Source organism: Cervus elaphus, chromosome 5, assembly GCF_910594005.1.
Source record: "Cervus elaphus chromosome 5, mCerEla1.1, whole genome shotgun sequence".
In the NCBI taxonomy this organism is placed as follows: Eukaryota; Metazoa; Chordata; class Mammalia; order Artiodactyla; family Cervidae; genus Cervus; species Cervus elaphus.
The window spans coordinates 3289968-3311515 of NC_057819.1; the positions used below are offsets into that span (position 1 = coordinate 3289968).

General features: G+C 57.8%; 2 protein-coding genes across 3 annotated transcripts; one reads left to right on the plus strand and one right to left on the minus strand.

The window, feature by feature from the left end:
- Positions 1-242: 242 nt before the first annotated feature.
- Positions 243-5981, plus strand: PLA2G3 (phospholipase A2 group III). Its single transcript, XM_043900820.1, has 7 exons — positions 243-895; positions 2108-2240; positions 2496-2630; positions 2945-3249; positions 3902-4031; positions 4145-4261; positions 4843-5981. The coding sequence occupies exons 1-7, from the start codon at positions 382-384 to the stop codon at positions 5054-5056; spliced, it is 1548 nt and encodes a 515-aa protein (XP_043756755.1). The 5' UTR covers positions 243-381; the 3' UTR covers positions 5057-5981.
- A 116-nt stretch (positions 5982-6097) lies between these two features.
- INPP5J (inositol polyphosphate-5-phosphatase J) lies at positions 6098-16166 on the minus strand. 2 transcript variants are annotated; one of them, XM_043900823.1, is made up of 14 exons: positions 16000-16166; positions 13429-14086; positions 12939-12972; positions 12472-12588; positions 12227-12335; positions 11899-12015; positions 11195-11370; positions 10442-10553; positions 10192-10301; positions 9863-10046; positions 7550-7687; positions 7315-7392; positions 7084-7188; positions 6098-6871 (listed from the first exon to the last, which is right to left on the minus strand). In XM_043900823.1, the coding sequence occupies exons 1-14, from the start codon at positions 16102-16104 to the stop codon at positions 6362-6364; spliced, it is 2553 nt and encodes an 850-aa protein (XP_043756758.1). In that variant the 5' UTR covers positions 16105-16166; the 3' UTR covers positions 6098-6361. The 2 variants fall into 2 exon arrangements, with proteins under 2 accessions (XP_043756758.1, XP_043756756.1); XM_043900821.1 differs by having other exon boundaries at positions 12939-14086.
- Positions 16167-21548: the final 5382 nt, after the last annotated feature.

Genomic DNA, 21548 nt, shown 5'->3' on the forward strand with positions numbered 1-21548 from the left:
AGGGAGACGCAGACACCCCTCCTGGTCCCCCCGCCCCCAGGTCCCAGGGCTTTAGCTCCTACTGTTCCCATCCAGGCGGGCTGGGCCGGCGGCAGGTGACTGGAAGGCGTGGAGGAGAAAGGCAGGCTGCGTGGGGGCGTGGGCCCCGGCAAGTGCACTTCTCAGCCAATCAGCGGCCTGCCTAGCCGGTGGATTCGGTTACAAGCCCCGGATCACCGCATACTCCAGGCTCCTTCCTACTCCTCCCAAAGCTCCATTCATTGGCGCCGCCACACCAGCTCGGCTGGGCACCGCTTCCGCTCGGCGGCCGGCAGGGTTGCTGCCTCGTGGGCCCACCAGGGTAGGCTTCCCGAGGGCTTTGTCTGGCTGGGCCAGGGCAGGATGGGGGTTCTGGTGGCACTGTGGGGAGTGCTGAGCTTCCTGGGGGTGGCTCCGGGGGGCTCCCCTGCCCTCCACTTGCACAGCACCTCCTGCCACTTGACCAGGCCCATCGCCAGCATCTCTTTGGGGTCCCTGAGCTTCCTGGGCAAGGATGTCCAGGGACTAGCCCTGTTCCATGCCCGCTGGGATGGGCACGGGAGACTGCAGGTGTGCATCCGGCAGGATGAGCCGGAGCTCACTGCAGCCTTCGGCGCGCTCTGTGCTGGTGAGATCACCCGAGGCTCCTTCATCCACACCCTTGGACCCGAGCTGCAGAGAGCCCTGGCCATCCTTCAGAGCCAATGGGAGGTCTGCCAAGGGCCTGCTGAGAGTCCAGCGGGGACCAGGCAGAAGCGAGCAGCAGGGCGGAGTGCAGCGCCTGGCATCGGGCTCCAGCGGGTGAAGAGGGGCTGGACTATGCCTGGCACTCTGTGGTGTGGAGTCGGGGACTCTGCCAGGAACTCCACGGAGCTGGGTGAGACCTCGGGGTGCGGACTGGGGGGCTGGTGGGAGAGGAAGTGCAGGCTTTAGCCCCGGCATCCACTCTCCCAGGCTGCGTGTCCTGAGGGAGCGACTTAGCTACTCTGAACCTCAGTGTCCTTATCTGTAAAATGTGCATGCATGCTCAGTCGTGTGCGACTCTTTGCAACCCCACAGACTGTAGCCCGCCAGGCTCCTCTGTCCCTCCAGGTTCCTCTGTCCATGGGATTCTCCTGGTAAGAATATTGGAGTGGGTTGCTGTTTCCTCCTCAAGGGGATTTTCTCTACCCAGGGATTGAACCCGTGTCTACTGCATGGCAAGCGGATTCTTTACTGCTGAGCCACCAGGGAAACCTGTAAAACGGGGTGACCATAAACCTCATTTTGGGGTGCTCAAATGAGGTTATAGATGGGAAATGTCCTACTCACATCTGGGAGCCATCATCAATCACCATTAGTCACCAGGGAGGGGGCTGACTGGGGCTGGCTGTCCAGGTTGGGCTGAGCCAAAAAGCCATTACCCAAGAGGAGGATTTATAGGCACAGGATGCCCAACCAACTGGACGAGGAGACCCAAAGGCTTGGGTTCAAATCCCAGCTCAGCCCTTCCAAGCTGAATGAGTCACTTCCCCTCTCTGAACCTGTACAGTAAAAGTGACAACTCCCTCCCAGGGCTGCTGTGTGCTGGGGTGGGAAGTGCCAGACGTTTGGAAGATGCTCAGTAAAGGGCCTTATTGCTCGGGTGGTGGAAAGCACGCATGGCTTTTTTGCACTTCTCAGTACAGCTGTCTGCGCTTACGTGCGGAGGGCTGTGGGAGGACTTGGCACTTGCATTGGAGCAGGTTGGCGTCCTGACAATGCCTCATTGCGCCAGCGAGGCTGCACCCGACTGTTTGCCATCCCATTTCACACACATTTGGAACTTTGGAGTTTCACTTGGGGTGCAAGCCTGAGAATTCTAGAGGCAGACACCTGTTCACCTGAGGAAGATTTTTCCATGGGCAAGGGCTTCTGGGTGGGCTGCCTGGCACTTGCTGTTGCTCAGCAGAGGCTGCACCTGGGTGTTCTCTTCAAGTGTTGGAACCGTGAGTCCCACAGAGGGAGACACGGAGGTGTCTCTGCTCCTGACACCACATGGGCAGAATTGGCATGTGGTGCCCAGGGTCCGGGGACCCTGCTGAGCCAGTGCCCCCTTTGCTCCCTGCAGGGGTCTTCCAGGGCCCTGATCTCTGCTGCCAGGAACACGACCACTGCCCCCAGACGGTCTCACCCTTCCAGTACAACTACGGCATCCGGAACTACCGATTCCACACCATCTCCCACTGCAGCTGTGATGCCAGGTTAGTTAGCGGTGGGCAGGGAGGGCTGGGAGCTCAGGGTGGGGTTATCCAGTTACTGGGTACAGAGTCTGAGCTCCAGAGAGTCCCAAAGGATCAGCCAACCAGACTCCCCTGTGCAGTGGGAAAGCTGAGGTTTAACAGGAGCTGGGATTCTTGGACTCCATGTCACCTGGCTGGTAGTGGTGGCTGGGTGGTCTGGGAGAGGAGCCAGGTGGCCTTCTCAGATCCAGGGACTGAGCGCTGGCTCTGGGGCAGGTTCCAGCAGTGCCTACAGAACCAGCGGGACTCCGTCTCCGACATCGTGGGCATGGTCTTCTTCAATGTACTGGCGATCCCCTGCTTTGTGCTGGAGGAGCAGGAGGCCTGTGTGGAGTGGTACTGGTGGGGCGGGTACGTTGGTTCCCTGTTTGACCCCCTTCCCAGCCTGGGGGGCAGGGGTAGCTGGGGCTCCAAGGCTGGGAGGGAGACCTGTCTGTATGTCCGTCATCCAGGGAACCATGTCTCGTCCTGTCCTCCCTGTCCTCTCCTCGGGGAAGAGGTGGGGGCCCCAGGATACAGACATTCCCTGGGTGCCCTGCACAACCCAGTGGGCTGTGGGATGAGGGGATGGGACTGGCAGAGCCCCCATCTCCATGGAGATGAACCTGGGGACCTCTGGGAGGGACAATTCTGGGTGACCAATGCCAACATGTGCTGCCTCCCAGGTGTAGAAGGTACGGCTCTGTGCCGCTTGCTCGTCTCCAGCCCAGGACCCTCTACAATGCCTCTTGGAGCTCCCCTGCCACCCCAACTCCCAGTCCCCAGAACACAGCCCCAAGCCAGCCTCAGCCGATGCAGCATCCTCGGACGTGGCCAGCACAGCAGAAAGAGTCCAGGCACCCCAGTCAAGCCAAGGCCACAGCCCTCCAGGCTCCTGCAGCCTCCGCTGGAGGAGTCCAGCTCCCCAGAGTCCAGCTGGAGGTCACCAATCCAGGCCTCCAGGGGCCTCGGGGTGGCATAAAACCTCAGGGTGAGCACAGAACCTAATCTAACTTTGAGGGCGCCTGAGGTAAAGAGGAGCCTCTGTGTGGGGTTGGGGGGGTGCCCTGTGTTATTTCCTTTCCTGCTCTGCACTCCTTCCAGTGACTCCCAACTTCACCCATCAAATCACACTGCAGCCAGAGGGATTTTTGTAAGCTGCAGTCTTGACCGTGGGACTCCCCGCTGAGCCCCCACCACAGTGTTCCAACACTGAGGGGTTCTTTGGGTGCTGGTCCTGCAAACCCCACTCCCCAGTCAAAATTCCAGCTTCACAAACTGCATTTGTTTCCTCCGAAGCGGCTTGCTCTCTCCCACTGCTGGGCCTTTGCACATGCCGCTCCTGTTCCCTGGGGCATTCTCCCTGAGTCTTCCTCTTTCAGCATCAGCTTAGCAGCCTCTGCCTCCAGGGAACCTTTTCTGACCACGCTTACCTCTCTGGGCCTCCCCCAGGGCAGCGCTGCTCTGTATGTGTGTGTGGGGGTGGGGGTGTGTCCTCTACGTGTGAACCACTCTAAGGGAACAGAAGACAGGAGACGAAGGGACAGTGTGCATGGAGGACTGAGCCTGTGCCAGAGGGCAGCGGGCAGCAGTGAGACCTCGATGCGGGACAGGGCTTCCCTCACCACTGCACCTGCCCCCAGGTGTCCGCCGGGCCTGCCGCAGCTTCCGCCACCTGGACCAGTGTGAGCATCAGATTGGGCCCCAGGAGACCAAGTTCCAGGTGTTCAACAGTGCCCGGGACCCCCTCTTCCACTGCAACTGCACGCGCCGGTGAGGCCTGCTCGCACCCCTGGGGGGTGGGCTGCCTGTTGCCAGGCACTGGGAAGGGACGGGCTCCAGGCTGGAAAGGCTCTACCCCGGCCTGAGCTTGCCTCTGCCCTCAGTCTGGCCCGCTTCCTGAGGCTCCACAACCCACCCGTGGGTGCCATCGTGCTTCGGGAGCTGCTGGGCATGAGCTGCTTCAAACTTGTCCCTCCGCTGGACTGTGCTGAGGACAAAGGGTAGGTGACGGCAGGGCCAGGGGGGACGGGGGACTTCTCCAAGGGGGTGGGTTGCCTCTGCCCTCTTTGTGCACCGGGGCTGAGAGGGTGATGGAGGGGGTCGGGGCCCACGTAGGTTGCATCTCAGCTCTGTCGTCTACTTCCTGTGTGATCTTGCCAGCTGAATCACCTGTCCACACCTCCATTTCACTACCTGTGAAATGGAGGTAGACGCCAGGGCGTGTTGTTTGTGATGTCTATAGGCAAGGCCTGCAGAACACCTAGTGAAACACCTCCTGAACTCTTCCTCCTAAGCCACAATCTCATTTTGATTCCGATTCTCAAAACCAACTCCTTGTTACTTTTCCTATTTCACATGTAGGGAAACTGAGGCCCAGACTGGCCCAGGTTTCTGCAGTCATCTAGGGCAGAACCCCGGCCGCTAAGTAGCAGATTAGGTTTATTCTGCCCCCTGCTAAATATAACCACTCCCAACCCCAGCCCCATCCCTGCTCCTCTCTGGGCCTTGGTTGCCCTGTATGCAGAGCAGGGTGGGTTTCTTGCCAGCTACGACCCCCTGTCTCCCTCTTCTCTCCCCACAGCTGTTCCAGTGACCCCAGGGCCATCAGAGTGTCAGCTCGGCACCTGCGGCGACTTCAGCAGAGGCGACTCCAGCTCCAGGGGACGGGCACACACCACAGGCAGGCAAGGCCTTCAGAGCACCCAAAGACCTCCATGTCATTCTACGACCGGTGCCTGCAGCTGACCCAGGGAGCCGGAGGACCCAAAGGACAGCAGAAACCCTGGAACCAGTGACCTCACTTCTTATTCTCCTGGGCACTAGATCGGACCTTGTCCTGGCTTTGCTGGGCCCTGGGGTGGGTCTCAGCTTCCCCTCCATTGTGAGACTGAAGTGTGGACAGACAGAGGGCCGCATGGAGAGTTGTGGGGGCCAAGGCCCAAATGCTGGACCGTGCCTCCTGCTGTGCTGAGCGATCTTGGGCTGGTGACACAAACTGTCTGTGCTTGGATGTGGTATTCAGGAGGCTCATTCTGCTGCCCCAGGCTTGGGCCTTCCCAGGAAGTTAACAACCAGATGGGAAAGAGGAAAGGGTAACACTGCAGGAACCCCAGGAGGTACCAGGAGGAGGTACACGTATGTCCGTGTTGTGAAACTAACACACATCTCCAAAGAGTTGTCCAGGAAAGCCCCAGAGCCTGCCTGCTGAGGTCTTGGGGCAGAGGGTGGTGAAGGAGGGATGTCACAGAAGTGCCTGTGTCTGAATACAGGATGGGGGAGCTAGAGAGGGGCTTCTTAATTCCCCTCCTCCCCAGGGGACCCCCTTCTATTAACAGCTGCTATGCCCTTCCCGGCCCACCCCTGACCCATTCTTTCTGCCCTAAACCTAAATTCAGACCTTCCCTATGCCCTTGAGCAAGAGACCTCCTTCACTCTGAGCCTTAGTTTCCTTCTCTGAGAAAGCGGGGTGTACACAGGAGCTACCTCATAGGGTTGTTGAGGATTAAGTGAACCAACTCCCAGACAGCACTCAGCACCCAGTAAACGTTCTCTCCCTCCAACGCCCAGCCAAACTGCACTTAGACGACTGATTTTCAAAGGTTCACAGAACCTCTTGGAGGCCTCAGTTTGCTCACGTGTGAAATGGGGCTAAGAACTGCACTGAAGTCAGTGCCACAACTCAGGCTTAGGTGCCGATTAAAGGAGATGGCATGTGTGATGTGTACAGCTGGTGCCTAGTCATTGTCAAACCTGTCATCCTCTCGCCTCTGTAGTCCTTTCCTCCGACCGCCCGCTCCCCACCCCAGAGTGCTAGCAAGTTAGGAAGGAGTCGGGAGTGAAGCTGGAGAATTTAATTCCTAAACAATGACCTCTGGGTTTGCTCCCCTCCCCCATCCCAGATGGGGGCCAGGACGGGGCTTTGCTGATTGTCACAGTTGAGGTGCCAGGACCGAGTTCGGGGGACCCCAGGTGGCCACCCCTGGCCAGAACAGAGTGGCAGGTGCGGATCAAGCTGGAGCAGCGGCAGGTGGGAGGCAGGTGGGTTTGCAGAAGACTGGGGCAGAGTGGGGGCCACCTGGGCCCGCCCACCCACCTCACCCTCAGGGCCCCAGGCCCCCCTCCTCCAGCCCCTGCCGACCCTGGGGGCTGGGAGACAGGCTGCTGGAGGAGGCCAGGGCCTCCCGATCAGGTCCCCAGGAGCTACCCCCACCGGGGTCTACGGTCTCTAGGCGCAAGGCGGGCAGCAAGCCCAGGCTTCGAGGCACAGATGGTGGGAAAGCCCAGGCCCCCGGCAGCCCAGGGGGCCCCTCCTCACTGCTGCCCCGGCTGCCACCGTTGCTGCCCCTGTCGGGGGCTGCCTGGGGCAGGTGGCGGCTCTGGGGCGAGGGGCTTCTGCTGGTGCCCCGGCGCTCCCGGGACGAGGGCCGCAGGGCGAGGTTGGGGAAGCGGGCCAGGCCTGGGCTGCGACTGCGGTGCCGCTTGGACTTGCCAGGGCTGGGGCTGCGGGACTTGGGTGCCAGCAGCTCCAGGGTGCTGTCATCCTCATCCTCCGAGCTGGAATCCGAGCTGTCTGTGCTGCTGCTGGTCGGCTCCGAGGTAGGCAGCGAGATCTGGTGGGGCAAGGCTGCTCACTGGGGTGCCCCTCTCCCTGACCGGCTGTGGAGGCCTCTGGGAACCCCTCCCGCTCTCCCCACTGGCAGACCCAGGAAGGTCAGGCTACTGTCGAGCTTACAGAGAACGCAGAGGCTCTAGAGGATCTGAACAGTCTTCTGGCGCCACCTCCCCACCCACAGCCCCAAACTCTGCAGCCAGGACCACTCACCTGGAAGGGCTCAGTGACACCGATGAGGATGCTGTGGGTGTGGCTATAATAACCTAGAATGAAGTCTCCGTGGCCTTTGGGCAGTGACTCCTCACTGAATGTCACCTGGTGGGTCGGGAGGTTTAGGCCCAGGTTGGGGTGAGGGAGGCAGCCTCAGGACCCCTGAAACTGAATCCTGAACCCCCAAGGGCCATGAGGGCTTCATTCCACTCTCCCCCTCCCCTTAAATACCTGGTAGGTGCTCCCGTCCACATCCTCGTGTTTTGCCCAGACATAAGCCACGTAGTCCTTGCAGTGACGGAAACCCACCTGGGGCGAGAGCAATCAGGATCGTGACCGGTAACGGTGACCCTAGCAGCCGCCCTGGGTGACATCAAACTCTGGAGAAGCCCTGTATGGATCCCTGGCTGCCCCTTCAGGCCCGAAGTTCCCTCCCCAATCTGCTGACCGCCCCTGCCCTTCTCACCCGGTACAAGCCGATCCAGTCCCAGGAGCTGCGGGCGAACACCGTCTCTATGCGGTACCTCACCACGGCCTGCTCCGGCCGCACCCACTCATCTGCCACCTTCAGCCGCACCAGAGGCACGTCGTCTCTGAAAGCAAACTGCCCGGGGGGGAGGCAACATCAGGCGAGACCCTATAGCATTCTCTGCACCTAGAGCCCTTGGGCCTGAGTTGGCACAAATAAGCTGAGATGAAGGGCCTTTGAGGCCGCTGCATGGACTGGGAAACTGAGGAAGAGCAGGTCCAGGATAAATGCCAGGCTTCCTGCCTCCCAGCTCAGGGCTACTTTTGTCCTTAGCCTCCGTGGGGAGTGAATGAGAACACAGTTTTGACCCTTGGTAGACTGTGGGTTTGGCCCTGGCTCTGCCACAGGCATGCAGTATGACCCGGGGTGAGTTTCTTGACCTCTGAATACCTGGGCTCCTGTCTGTAAACTCTGATGGATCACATTTAACTTGGGGTTGCTCTGCAGATTCAGTGAGATACCCTATAAAGCATCCTATAAACTTCTCAATATACAGTAGGTGCTCAATGAATGACTCCCTTATATGCTAACAAAGGAGACAGGTAAAGTCCCACGATGCCCTGGATATTCTGGGGTAAACTGAGCACCCCTGAGCCAGCAAGTAGAGCTCTGGGGAGAAGCCTGAAGACCTTCTAGGCTCTGCTACTAACCTGCTCATGACCTCAGGTAAGTCCCAAGCCACCCTAAGTGAGACCCAGCTTCCCCACCTGTACTAAGGGGCCACTATGAACCTTGTTTGTCACCAGTCCGTGGAGACAAACAATAACCATGAGCCTCCTCTTCCCAGGGTCACCCCAGGCTGATCGGGGGCTCACCATGGGGATGAGGTTGCTGGAGTGGCAGGTGGCCAGGGTGCTGGCTCCTGCTCTGTCCCTCGGGGAAGGACTCAGGTGGTGCCAGCCTCAGGCTTTTGTTGGCTCCCCGGTTTACCTGGTTTCCACTTTCTTCCCTGCCTCAGCGTCTAAGCCAAGCTGCTTCAGAAGAAACCAGCACCTCCTCTCCCTGCCCCTGGGTTCCTGACAGCAGGAACCAGGCTGGGGTGGCCAGGCTCGGGTCTCGGAAACACCCTCCAGGGCCTTGTGGGGTCAAAACTCCTGCTGAGCCCTGTTCTATGCTGCTTTGGGTAAGAGACTGAAGTTCTCTGAGGCTCTGTTTCCCTCTTTGGTGAAACCAGGAGGAGAATGTGGACATCCTTGGGACCTACCAGGACATTAAAAAAGATGACACATTGATGTATCCTACACATGCTCGGGCACAAAGCCAGAGGAGGAGGTGAGGAGGTGCTCAACGGGTAATATCTTATAAGGGACAGAGTTATAGATAAAGAATACAGGATAGAGCACCCAAAAGGAGTGGTTCTTAAGGTGAGGTGCCTGATTGGGGTTTAAACCTCACATTCAAGGCTTTTACCAAAGGTCATAGGAGGTCAGACATAGGCAGATTTCCATTCCCAGCTGAGGACATTGGCTGCCATACAGCCGACTGATCATATGACAAAGTTAGCTGGGAAAATATTTTCTGGCTTGCTGGGCTCCATCTTATCAGACCAAGAGAATCGGAGAGCCCAGAGTTGGGTTTCAGGGCTGGAAAGTGGGCTCCACCCTACCGTGCCGCTGAGTCTGTGTGCAACCTGGGGCTCATGCCTACCCCACTAAGGGCCTCTGTTTTCCTGAAAAACGGAGAGTTGGATCACATGATCTCTAAGATCCAGTTCTGACATTCTTGGATTTCCCCTCTCTACTTTCGCAAGTAGAGGTCTCAATCCTAAACACAATGCTAAATTTTATAGTAACTATTTAGAGCCTAGCTGTGTATTGTTTTATATCTCTACTCCCTCTCCCCACCACATGGTAAGATGGCAAATAAATAATAAGTGAATGTGAATGAACACTCCATGGGATTTGAGTATATATTTTGAGTTCGCTCATCTTACGATACATGTAAGTTTTAACACAATTGCCCTAAACATTTCTTGGAAAAAGAGAGCTAGAAATGAATGGAAAACACAGACTCTTTGAAATCAGCCTAGCCTGGGTTCAAATCCTAACTCCTCCCTTTGTTAACCATGTGACCCTGGGCAGCGGATGCTGTGTCTCTGAGCCTCAGGGTTTTTTCATCTAAAAATGGAGATCATAGTCCCACTCCCAGTCTGTCACGATAAGTGGATGGTGGTGAGGGCCTGGGGTCACCCGTGGGCAGTGGGATGCTGAGCCGGGCTTGGGGATGTCATGAGGGGAAGCCAGGACTCACGTGCAGGACGAACTGGGCGGCCACAGGCTTGTGGTCACTGACGGTGTACTCCATGTGGCTGCGGTAGCTATACTGGGTCACCTGGAGCCGGTGGCTCTCCCTCCCTGAGGGGCTGGGACCTCCACCTGGAGCCTTGACCTTCCACAGGATACGGTCTGTCCAGGCTGGCTTCCGCTTCTTCGCACTGCGATGGGCAGGGGTAGCCTGAGTATCAGGGGCTGTGAGTCAAGCCCCGCTGTTCCCCTTTCCTCTCCTTTATCCTTATTCCTTTATCCCCTTTATCCCCTCTCAGCCCACATCCCCACCTCTCATCCTGGGGCTGAGCTCACCTGGTATCATATTTGTTAGTACCCACGTCAAACTTGAAGGTGGGTGCAAAGTTGAGGGGCCCCTCTTGGAAGCCCTTCAGGATGGGCCAGGTGTTCTTGGCCATGTTGAGCTGTGAGGATCCAGAAGCAGAGAATTGGACAAGAGCTTGGGCAGAGCAGGTGAGGGCAAGGACCATTGCCTAGGGTACAGGTGGTCCTAGGGCATGTTCTGTGTGCTTGGGGTTTGGGGTGCAGGTTGCAATTTCCCCACCTGGTCTTTCTCCCAGAGCTGGTGGAGCTGCTCACTATCGATGGCAAGCTTGACAAAGTGCAGGTCGTAGCTCTCGATGCGGAAGTTCAGGTCTCCGAACCAGAACACGAGGCTGTTGCGGGAAGGGAGGGGGGTGTGGTCAGCAGGGTCCATGGGAAGAAGAGCCCAATTCCATCTTCTCTGCCCCCTTCCAACCTGACAGAGCTGGCTGCTCTCAGTGATGACACAGGGGGGTGGGTGGGTTGTCAGGTTTTGACTCCCAGCAAGGTCCTGCCCCTCAGCAAAGATCTATCCTGCAGGATCCATCCACTTCCCGATCAAAGTGAAGGTCACTCAGTCGTGTCCGACTCTTTGAGACCCCATGGACTATACAGTCCATGGAATTCTCCAGGCCAGAATAGTGGAGTGGGTAGGGTAGTCTTTCCCTTCTCCAGGGGATCTTCCCAACCCAGGGATCGAACTCAGGTCTCCCGCATTGCGGGCGGATTCTTTACCAGCTGAGCCACAAGAGAAGCCCAAGAATACTGGAGTGGGTAGCCTATCCCTTCTCCAGAGGATCTTCCCGACCCCGGAATCATACCGGGGTCTCCTGCATTGCAGGCCGATGAGGGAAGCCCTCCCGCATTCCGGTTCCTAGACAGAGTGCGGGTGGTCTCCACCCCCAAAGGCCCCGCCTCTCCCTACAAGGCCTACCTACCACTCCTCCTCCGCCAGCCCCGCCCAAGCTCCAAGAGGTCCCGCCCCGGCCCGTACTCATGATCCAGGATGCCTTGAGCGCCAGGCCCCTGGAACTGCTGGAGGCTGAGGATGGTCTGGAAGTTGTCCTTGCGCTGCTCCGCTTTATCCATGTGGGCCGGCAGGTGGCAGTTCAGGAAGCACAGCATGTGCCCGAAGGCGGCCAGTCGCACACTCACTCCACCCTTGTTGCCCTGGGGAGACAGGTTGGGCGGGTCGTGGGCGGGGCTTAGACAGGGAGGTGAGTCCTGGGCAGGGGTTTGGGTGGGCGTGGTCAGTGGGTGTGGCTTCAGGCTTGGAGAGCGGTGGGTTCTAGGGAAAGGAGTGGAACGCTAGCAAGTGGTGGGAATAGAAAGGGGTTCCTCTTTGCAGCCCCACGGACCGAAGCCCGCCAGGTTCCTCTGTCCATGAAATTTTCCAGGCAAGGTTACTGGAGTGGTTTGACATGTCCTACTCCAGGGGATCTTCCAGACCCAGGGATCAAACCGTCATTTCCTGTGTCTCCTGCATTGGCAGGCGGATTCTTGACCACTTGGCCACCTAGGAAAGTTTTATAGAAAGGGGCGGGGTCTAGAAAAGGAGAGGTAGCGGTGGGTGGGGAGAGGCAGGTCTCAGAGTAAGGGGTGGGTTTGGGGAGGAGATGCTGCCACTGCTTGGGGGCCGGGGACTAATTTACAGACCCTTTAGGTCCCCGGTCCCTCCCAGGCCGCTCCCACGCTCACCCAGTAGCCTCCCAGGCCGGTGCGCGTGCGGTCAGTCTGTACGTCCCTCAGGAAGGGTAGATGGTAGTACTTGGCGAACAGCAGCAAGATGACACCCTGCATCCGCACAGTACTCACCTGCCGCAGAGGCGAGAGGAGGCTGAGCAGCGGGACCCGGCTCCCACCCCGCCCTCGCCTTTTCCGGTCCTTAAAGGTCTGCTCCTCCGTCCTCCTATTTCAGAGACCCGGCCACAGAGGCTTAGCGGGCCCCGCAGTGAGTCAAGGCAGAACTAATGCGGGGAAGCCAGGGGTCTCCACCTCCCTGGGGGGCGGCTGAGTTACGCGTTACCAGCACAAAGTTGAAGGGCCCCAGAGCGTCCATGAAGAGCTCGCTCCACTGGTCCGTGAAGAGCGCGTCCTTGAGCCGCTTGTTGATCATGGAGTTCACTTCCTGCAACCTGGGGGGTGGAGGGGGCGCGCCATCCTCGCCATCCCAGTTCGGACTGGGGGGCGCCCTAGAAAACCCCTCCCACGGGTAAGGGGCTGGGAGGCCCCAGGGGCTCAGGAGGGAGCCTACTCGCCCTGCCCCCTCACCCTATGGCGATCATGTCTGCCCTGTCACTGTCATCGCTGGTGCTGCCCAGGTGGAGAAGGGACGTGACATCGTCGGGGGGCATGGCGGTGCCCACGTTCCACGTGACCACAGTGATCCTGGGGATGGGGGTATGGGAGGGGTTACTACTGGGCACCACTCCTTACCCTCAAGCTCCCTCCCACAGGGCTCTTAATGGGGAGACAAGCTGTGGGTGAATGCCCACGGAATGCCACTGTGGGCCCAGGGCCCCTCCTACCAGACTCTCCAGGGGAGATCAACTGAGGCAGGGGTGGGCAAGTCCTTTCCGAGGGGACTGCTGTCTTCTGAGGGTCCCAGAGTGGGTCTAACACCCCCAGGGACTTTTCCTCAGGGGGGTCAGCTGGGGCAGAGTAGGTCCCCCCACCAAAGGATTGCTTGTCTCATAGCTCAAGCCCTGGCAGCCAGCCTCTCCGGAGAAGGCCCTCACCAGAAGCCAGGGTCGCTCTTGCAGGTGGGCTGGGCTGACCAAGAGGAGGATGACGAGGTGGATGCAGAGGTGGAGGTGGTCAGCGGGACCAGAGTTTCTCTGGGCTGAGGGCTGGGACTCAGACGCTCACCAGGTCCGGCACCCTGGGTGCTAGGCCTGGGGAGGGTCATCTCAGGAGCTGGGGGGACACCTGGGGAGCGGTTGGGGGAGCGGCTGGGGGAGCGGCTGGGAGACCGAGGTGGCTTCGGCAGAGGTGGGGGCACAGTCTGGGCTAAGGTGGCCCCTGGCCGGAAGGTGGGGGACAGAAGTCCCGGGGAGCGAGTGCTAGGCTCTGGAGGACCCTGGCCCACATCCAGGGGCAGGGTCTGGGGTGGCCGGGGCAAAACAGGATCCTCGGGGCTGCTGCGGGGGACCTCGGGCCGGGCTCTGAAGGAGGGGGAGACCCGAGGATCTGGGGGGGCTTGCATTAAGGATGGGGAGCCCATAGCACCAGATGCCTGAGCTGGGGCCGGGAGATGCCCGTCAGAATGGGGGGGAGGTCTAGGGGCTGGAGTGTCCCTCTGTTTAGCTGGTGTCCAGCCTGTGGGGGCCAGGGCTGGTGTCACAGATGCTGGAGCCAGGACCTGTTCCTGAGATGGCGACAGAACCGGACTGGGCCCTGGGGAAGAGCTGTGGGGGGGCTGTGGGGGCTGTTTCTCAGATGTCATGGCCCGGTTCAGGCCTGAAGCAGCCAGTGCTGGCTCGGGTCCCATGGAGGCAGGTGGCACCTGCTCCTGGTCCCTGGATAATGGAGCCAGCCTGGGCCTCGGGGTAGCTGAGGGAGGCCTTGGCCCAGCTGAGGCAGACATCAGGAGCTGCCCCAGGGACGACGGAGCCAGGACTGAGCCTGAGGTCGCAGGAAGAGGCTTCGGCCCAGCCGAGGCAGACATCACCAACTGGCCCACGCATGTTGGAGCTAGGCCGGAGCGGCGGTGGGCAGGAGCTGTTTTCTGCCCTCCAGGGGTGGACGCTGGAGCCAAGATGGGTTGGGGAGACGCCAGAGCCAGCCTTGGCCCCTCTGAGGAAGGCGGTATCGCTGCTCGTGGCCCCACAGGTGTCAGAGCCAACCGCGGTTCCAAGGGCACTGGGGCTGACTTCTTTGCTGGGACCTGAAAAGGTGAGTCCATCTTGTATGCATGCGTGCTAAGTCACTTAGTCATGTCTGGCTCTTTGCGACCCCATGGACTGTAGCCCACGAGGCTCCTCTGTCCATGGGATTCTCCAGGCAAGAATACTGGAATAGGTTGCCATGCCCTCCTCCAGGGGATCTTCCTGACCCAGGGATTGAACCCACATCTCAATGTCTCCTGCATTGGCAGGCGGGTTTTTTTTTTTTTTTTTTTTACCACTAGTACCACCTGGGAAACCCCCTTCTTGTATAGGAACAGGCAGAGACTCAGGGTCAACCAACCCTAAGCAGTCCTCCACTCCACAGAGATCCTAGCCGACTCTGTCTAGCTAGAAAAGGCACATCTTTCTGAGGAAGTTCTTCCTAATTTCTCACCTCAATCGATTCTGCTGTGAATCAGTTTCACTTTTAAAGGAAACAGGACACAGAAACCTATCCCCTCCCTCATCTGTGCAACCTCTTTCATAGATGCAGAGTTTAAAATCTCCGACTTACAGGAAGCAGAGTGTAAGCCTGGGCCTGAGGGCTCCCCTTAACCTCCGGGCTGGCATCTGCTTCCTCGCCACCCTGAAATGTTGGGGCGCTGGAGCCAGCTTCCCTGAGCACTGCCCCACCCCCCTACAGTCCGTGCTGCTTGCCTGGCCAAGGGCTACTGATCTGACCCCCCAGACATGCCTAATCTGGACATCCTGGGTCCAGCCTGTTAAACAGCCCCCCTTCCTCCACTGTACCCAGGAACCCTTGTGTTCCCCCCCTGCGCCCAGCAAACATCCCCGCCTCCTTGGTCACAGTCCCCTCTGTCCTCTTCACCTATTCCCAGACCTCCTGCAGGAGCAAGAGCCCTGCTGGGACTGGCCATGCTGATCCCAAGCCCAGCTCTGTGTGACCTTAGGCTAGCATTTCCCTGCCTAGGGCCTCTGTCTCCCTGTCTGTAAAGTGAAGGAACCTGGTGAAGGGTCCGTGGCCACACTGATCCTGGGGAGCCCGGTCTCCACTCTCTGCATTTCTGAGCTCATTTGCTAGGATTGCATTTGAGCTCCAGGGAACTGTCCATCCTCTCGAGGGTGATTTTAACATCGAGAGCAAGTCCAGGGTTCTGTTGATCCTGGTGCCACACATCTGTGCACAAGTTGTACCCTCTTACCCTCGTCACTTCGCCTGGGAGATCAGGCCAGCAAGTACCCTCTTTCTCTCTGGAGGTGGAGTTGGGGGTATGGGGCCCAGCAGGGAGGTCCTCTCCCTTTCCCATCTGTTCTGTTTCTGATGCCCCTGTGTCCAGAAGTCAGGATGAAGTGTCCTTTGCCAGGGAGGGCAAATGAAGGTTTGCACTCACCCTGGGGCGGCCCCATCCCTGCCTCCAGAGATGCAGTTCTGCTGGTATCCCGCGTCCTTCTCGGTTCAGAGAACCTGAACCTGTCTCCACCTCTGTCCCCAAACTCAGCTGTTTGAGGCTTGCATTTTGGGCATCTTCCTTGGTTTCTAGTGTCCCACTCCACACCCCCCGCTAAACACCACACCGCCTCCAATACTAACAACTTAGACATCCCAGATGTCACAGTTTCAGTCTTCAGGGACAAGCCTCCTCATTTTGCATTGGCTCAGAGAAGACAAGCAACTTGCCCAAGGTCACACAGCAAAGCTGAAGCTCGGCTGGGTCCCCTGATACCCAGTCCAGGGCTCTCCCATGGGGTCCTGGAGATGGCTAGCTCCATCTCTCTCTGGGTGTCCCATCGCTACCCCCTCAGACCCTAGGGTACCCTGTTTGCCCAGTCCCTGCTTGGTGGGCAGAGAAGAGTGCCAGCCCCTCAGCTGGGGGCACCAAGGTGCCTGCAATGTGTGTAGGGTGTGGGACCAAGGATCAGGAATGGGGGGGACTAGCTTTAGGGGTCTTACCTTGGAGGGTGCCCCAGTTTGTGAAATGCCATGGGGCATGGGCAGGGGGCCCAGGCCAGCCGGGGTCCCTGGCCTCCCGCTGCCACCGACGCCCCGGCCCTCCATGTCTGCAGCCCAGGCAGCCCCAGGTTCCCTCTGGCTCCAGCTCCAGCTCCTCCGCTCCCGGGAACCAGTGATGTCATCAGTCGGTTCAACCTGCTGAGATTTTAAAGGCACAGGCACCCACTTTCCAACCTAGAGGTGGTTGGGCAAGGTGGCCTTCCCTCTGGGGACTGGCTGCTGAACCTGGAACGGTCTTGGTAGGAGAGGAAAGGGTGGGGAGTGGGCCCATGGGCCTGGCACAGGTCCCAGCATAGTGGAAGCTCTCTTCTTGTTTTCACCCTCCTTCCAGTAGGGCCTGGCCAGCCCTTGCTCAAGGGAGGGGTGCTGACATACCTGAGGTAAGGTAACTCAAAGGGTCAGCCCCCTCTCCAGGGCCTCGGAGACACCTGGGTCCCGGCCCTGATCCTGTGACCTTCCTGACTCCCTGCCAACTCATGGCTTGCCTTGGCCCCCACCTTTGCCCCATTTTCAGGCCCTGGTGCTCGGCCCCCTTCCTGGCTCTATCCTTCCCATCCCAGAGCCAGACACTCAGGCTCCAGCAACTGGAGCCCGTTTACCATCTCAGCCTCAACACCAGCCCCTTCTCTTTTGTAGACACCTCAGCTGACACCTACAGCCAGGCCTGGCGGCTCCTCTCAGCTTTCCTTCTCCAGGACTCACTGGGTGTGGCTTGGGAGAGGGACTTTCTCAAGGTCATCTGGTGAGCTAGGGAGGTCCCCTGAGCCTCAGAGAGGACAGAGAGCTGCCTCTGTGACCCACAAGAGCCAACTGGGGTTTCTGGGGGAAGAGGACTAGGGTGGAGAAAGGCCAAGCGGTGGGAAACAGATGGTGAGAGGGTCAAAAACAGGCCTGGGAACTTCCTTGTCCAGGACCCAGCACAGGGCCTTGTCTCTCCCACACCTAGGGAAGTGCTGGTTGAATGGATGGACCAATCAATCAATGAGAAGAGTGAATGAGTGACAAGGGTCAGACATGGGTGGAAACGGCTGTGGGCTCTGCTTCTGCCTCTTCCCCACTGTCATTCTCATCTGCTAAGCAGTCCCTGAAATTTCAGTTCCTCCAGAACTACCAGATTGCTTAGGAAGGAGTGCTCTCACTCAGTTTAGGCAGAAAATGCTCAGAGTTTTGAGCTCCTTGCTGGTCAACAGTTCCCTCAGTATCCTCATGGACCCGTGTGGTCCCCTGCAGAAAGGTCATGTGGACAGAGGCCTCCTTCCCCTCTCCTGGATGGGCTTCCCACCTCTGCTTGACTGTCTCTGGGTCTAGTCTGAGTTTTGGCCCAGTGTCTCCATGAGGCTGGAATTTGAAGAGGCAGAGACCCAGGCTGCAGTAGGGTCCTGGGGTAGAAAGGTTGTTTTTGGGTGGCGATGGGGGAGGTGATGACACTGGTGACTACAGGGGTGGAGAGGAAACGGCACATAATTATGATGATGGAAGGGGAGGACGGACAGGGATGTTGCAGGGGGTGAGGTGACAGTGCTGGCAAAGTGGAGGTGACGGTGATGGGGTGGACAATGTGATAGAAGGGATAGTGGGGGTGATGGTGATGGCAACAGTAGAGGCACTAGCAAAGCTTGGTGATGGTGGAGGTGGTAGAATGAAGAGATGGTGATGAGGGTTACAGTAAAAGTGGAGGAGAGATGTGGGCAGGAGAGGTGTTGGGGGGTGTTATGTTGATGGAAGACGAGGTGGTGGTAGAGTTGGAGGTGAAGATGGGGTGGCAGTGAGGGAGGAGTTGAGTGTGGAAATGGTGGTGATGCTCAGGCCACTAGAAATGGAAAGGAATTTTGAACCTACCCTGCCTAGCCCTCTGACTTCTATTTTACAGATGAGAAAACTGAGGCCCTCAGGAGTACTTGGCTTCTGTTGCAACCCTGGAAGTGATAGAGGACAGATCCAGGTCCCAGGAACCAGTCCTAAGGCTCAGTCACCAGGGCTGATACGGGGGCATCAATGCCTTTGAAAAGCCAGGTAAATGTCAGGCAAATAAGTGTGCAGGGGGCTCCTCTGCAGGGTCTCCACCATCTCTCAGATCCTGCAGAGGACTCTGTTTCCGGCTGTGCCACTGACTGACCTGGAGAGTCACTCAGATTCTGAGTGTAATGCAGATTAAAAACAGTAGCTACCTGCTAAGGTTGCTGTGAGAATGCCACCGTATGACACATATGAAGGGTTTAGCGCAGAGCCCAGCACAAGCAGGGCTTGCCAGGTGGTAAAGAATCCTCCTTGCAGTGCAGAAGCAGGTTCAGATCCTGGGTTGGGAAGATGCCCTGGAGAAGGGAACAGCAACCCACTCCAGTATTCTTGCCTGGGATATCCCACGGAAAGAGGACCCAGGCGGGCTCCAGTTCACAGGGTAACAAAGAGCCGGACACGACTGAATGATGACATAGCAGCCGCAGCAGCCGGCACAGGCAGGCTCTCAGTAAAGGCAGCTGCCCTGGAGTTACCACCATCGCCACCACCACCAGCAGCATCTATTCCAACCTGCACATTTGGCGGATGACGAAACAGACCCCGCATAGTTGTGTTCCTGGGGACGGGAACGAAGAGAGGCTCTGAGACCCAGACATGGCCTTGCCACGGGAAGGGGGTGGGGGGCGGACCCCGGCTGAGAAAGGAACAGGGTAAAAGCTATATTTGAGCTCCTGGCATGATGACTAAGGAGGTTGATAACAGGCTCTGGGGCTCAGGGCGGCAGGCTGGGGGCAGCTGCCAGGGAGAACCGCCCCCCTGGAGACGGCTGTCTCCGGAGGCACCTCCTGGCTCCCAGCTCCCATCCTTCACTCCTGGGGGTAGGGGGCGGTGTACCAAGGCAGAGAGTACATCTCGTCCTGCCCCCCTGGGGATCTTCGTTTTCCCCTCTAGGCTGTTTGGGTCAGGGACAGGAAAGGAGGTGGCTGAAGCATTAGCTCAGTCACTCCATAGTAACCCTGTGAGACTGGTAATCAGATCCCCATTTGACAGAGGAAGAAGTCCCCCAGGGGATTACCCAGCCAGGAGGGGACAGGGCTTGGGGTTTTCAGGTAGATGGTGGATAATTCTCCCGCACACAGATTCCCATTGAACCCTTTCATTTTTTAGAAAAAAGAAGATTCAGCCACATTAGTTTAAAAAATTTATTTACGCTTTATTTTGGTTGTGCTGAGTCTTAGTTGCTGCGCGGGCTTTTCTGTAGCTGTGGTGGGCTCTAGAGCACACAGGTTTCAGTAGTTGTGGCTCACGGGCTTAGTTCGCCCCTCCCCACCACGCCCATCCCCTCATCCTGGCACGTGGGATCTTCCCCAAACAGGGATCAAACTGTGTCTCCTGCCTGCCCTGGCAGGCAGATTCTTTATGACTGAGCCACCAGGGAAGCCGTGAACCCATTCTTTGGAGGAGAATCTGTGTTGCCAAACTGAAAAGAGAAGAAACGCCCTGGAACGCAGAGAGAGAAGCAGATGCAAAGATATGGAGTGTGCCAGGCTCTGGCTGGGAAAGGATGGACACGTGCCCTCATGGCCCTTTGGCTCAGAGTAAATCCTCCGGAAGCAGGAAAGGAAGGGAGAGACTTTCTTCTTCCTCTTCCTCAATCCGATGGTAATGGTACAGAAGGGTCTGTCCACCTTCGGTTTTCTCCCCAGTCATCTGACCCAGGCCCACTGTGAGGAAGGCCACTAGTTGAGAAATTATTTGAGATGTAGAAGATGCTACGGAGTATTGTGGGAAGGTGGATGAGGTAAGCATCAGGGAGGGCTTCCTGGAGGAGGAAGTATACTGGGCTTGGAGCATTTCTCCTCCCAAGGCTTCACTCCTGAGTTACTTACTGGTACCGAGTGCCACATGTTATATTACTGTCCCCTCGGGGAGGTGGCATCCTCACCTCCCACCCTGGCCCTCAAAAAGGGGTTCTAGGAGGAAGAGTGACTTTCCCAAGGTCACACAGCTGGGGCCCAGCTCAAGCATCCATCCTCCCTCTCCTCGACTCCCCCTCCTCCCAGGCAGCCTGGCACTGTTGTCAGCTGCTCTGAAGTGAGCGGCTATTTTTATTCTGGTGTGAGGGGATCTCGGGCAGCAGAGCCATGTAGGTTAGAAGGCTCTAGGACAACCGGCTTCAGCAGGCAAGGAGAAGTTTAATGCAGCAGCGGAAGATTGCCCGGGGGCCCTCCTTTCTCGCAATGCTGACCTGCCCTTGGCTCCCAGGTCTCCGGAAATGTCTTTATCAGAGCTCAGAACAGAGCACAGAGCCTGACTAAATCCTAGCCCTGATCCCAGGTCCAACTTGAGCCCAATCTGGTGTTAACTGAGCCCTGGTCCCACACTGAGCCTCTACCCCATCTCTAGATTGAGCCCTGACTCTGTCTAGTCAAGTACTGAGCCTGGGCCAAGCCTGACTAAGCCTGATTCCAACTTGAGGCCTCTAGTCTGGACCCAGATCAAGCCCTGATCCTAGCTTAAGACTGAGCCATAATCACAGACTGAACTCTAACCTTGGTCCAGACTAACCCTTGATTATAGACTGAGTCCCAAGTCCAGGTGTAGACTGAGGTCCAAGTCTGGTCATTAACTGAACCTGGTCTCAGACGGAACCCTGACCCTGGATCACACAGTTCTGGCCATACAACTGTGCACTGACCTGGCCAAAGGCTGGCCCCTGAACTTAGGCAGGCACTGAGACCAGATCCCAGTCACTGACTGAGCCTGGACTCCAGCCCCAGCCTCAGTTCTGAATGTGGCCACAGGCTAAGAACTGACCCCGACCTTGTCTGAGCCTGGCAGTGTCACCGTCTAAGTCCCAGCACCAGCCCCACCTGAGCAAGGCTGCTGGCCTAGATTACAAACGGCCACACAGCGTGCGGATTACGAGCAGAGATCTGTTCTGGGAGAACCTGGGCCTCCTGGGGCTGCCGATGCCAGAATGTTCCCGGCACTGTTGTGGCCAGTGTCTCTACCATTGGTTCCACTAGCTGCCTAGTCAAGGCTCAGCAGCTCAGGCTCCGGCCCCTCCAGAGACCACAGTGTCCAGGTTAATGCAACGAGAGTGGTTTGGTGGCACCTGTCCAGTGAACAGTGTGGGCCCGTGAGGCACCGAGCTTTGGCTCTGTCAGCGGAAAAGCCACAGGCTCCATGGGGCCTCTGGTTCAGCCAGTCTGGGGCCCTTGCTGGGGTATGGAGTGGGGTAGTGGGAACCTAAGGCTGTGACCCATTATTATTGTAAACAAAGATTACTGTTTCTGTTCATGTGATACATACTGACTACAGAAAAAATATTGTAAAGGAGGGAAAAACATTCACCTATAGATTCAAGTACCAAGAGACGACCGTTTTGATTTCCTGGGCTGTTTCCTTCCAGACTTTGTGTTTTGGTCTAGGCATATGTATTTATATACACATGTTTTATACAGTTTTTTTGCTACTCTGTTGCTACCACAACATCCTTTGCAGCTCATATCCTTGACGGCCTTCAA

What these genes read in the sequence shown, in the direction of transcription:
- PLA2G3 (XM_043900820.1), top strand. Translation starts at nt 382, where the DNA reads ATGGGGGTTCTGGTGGCACTGTGGGGAGTGCTGAGCTTCCTGGGGGTG. An exon ending in GAGTGGTACTGGTGGGGCGG is followed by an intron (nt 2,631 to 2,944) that starts GTACGTTGGTTC and finishes GCTGCCTCCCAG; the next exon opens with GTGTAGAAGGTACGGCTCTG. An exon ending in GACTGTGCTGAGGACAAAGG is followed by an intron (nt 4,262 to 4,842) that starts GTAGGTGACGGC and finishes CTCTCCCCACAG; the next exon opens with CTGTTCCAGTGACCCCAGGG.
- INPP5J (XM_043900821.1), bottom strand. Translation starts at nt 16,104, where the DNA reads ATGGAGGGCCGGGGCGTCGGTGGCAGCGGGAGGCCAGGGACCCCGGCT. An exon ending in AGCTCTGGGAGAAAGACCAG is followed by an intron (nt 10,302 to 10,441) that starts GTGGGGAAATTG and finishes GGATCCTCACAG; the next exon opens with CTCAACATGGCCAAGAACAC. An exon ending in ACTGGATCGGCTTGTACCGG is followed by an intron (nt 7,393 to 7,549) that starts GTGAGAAGGGCA and finishes CTCTCGCCCCAG; the next exon opens with GTGGGTTTCCGTCACTGCAA.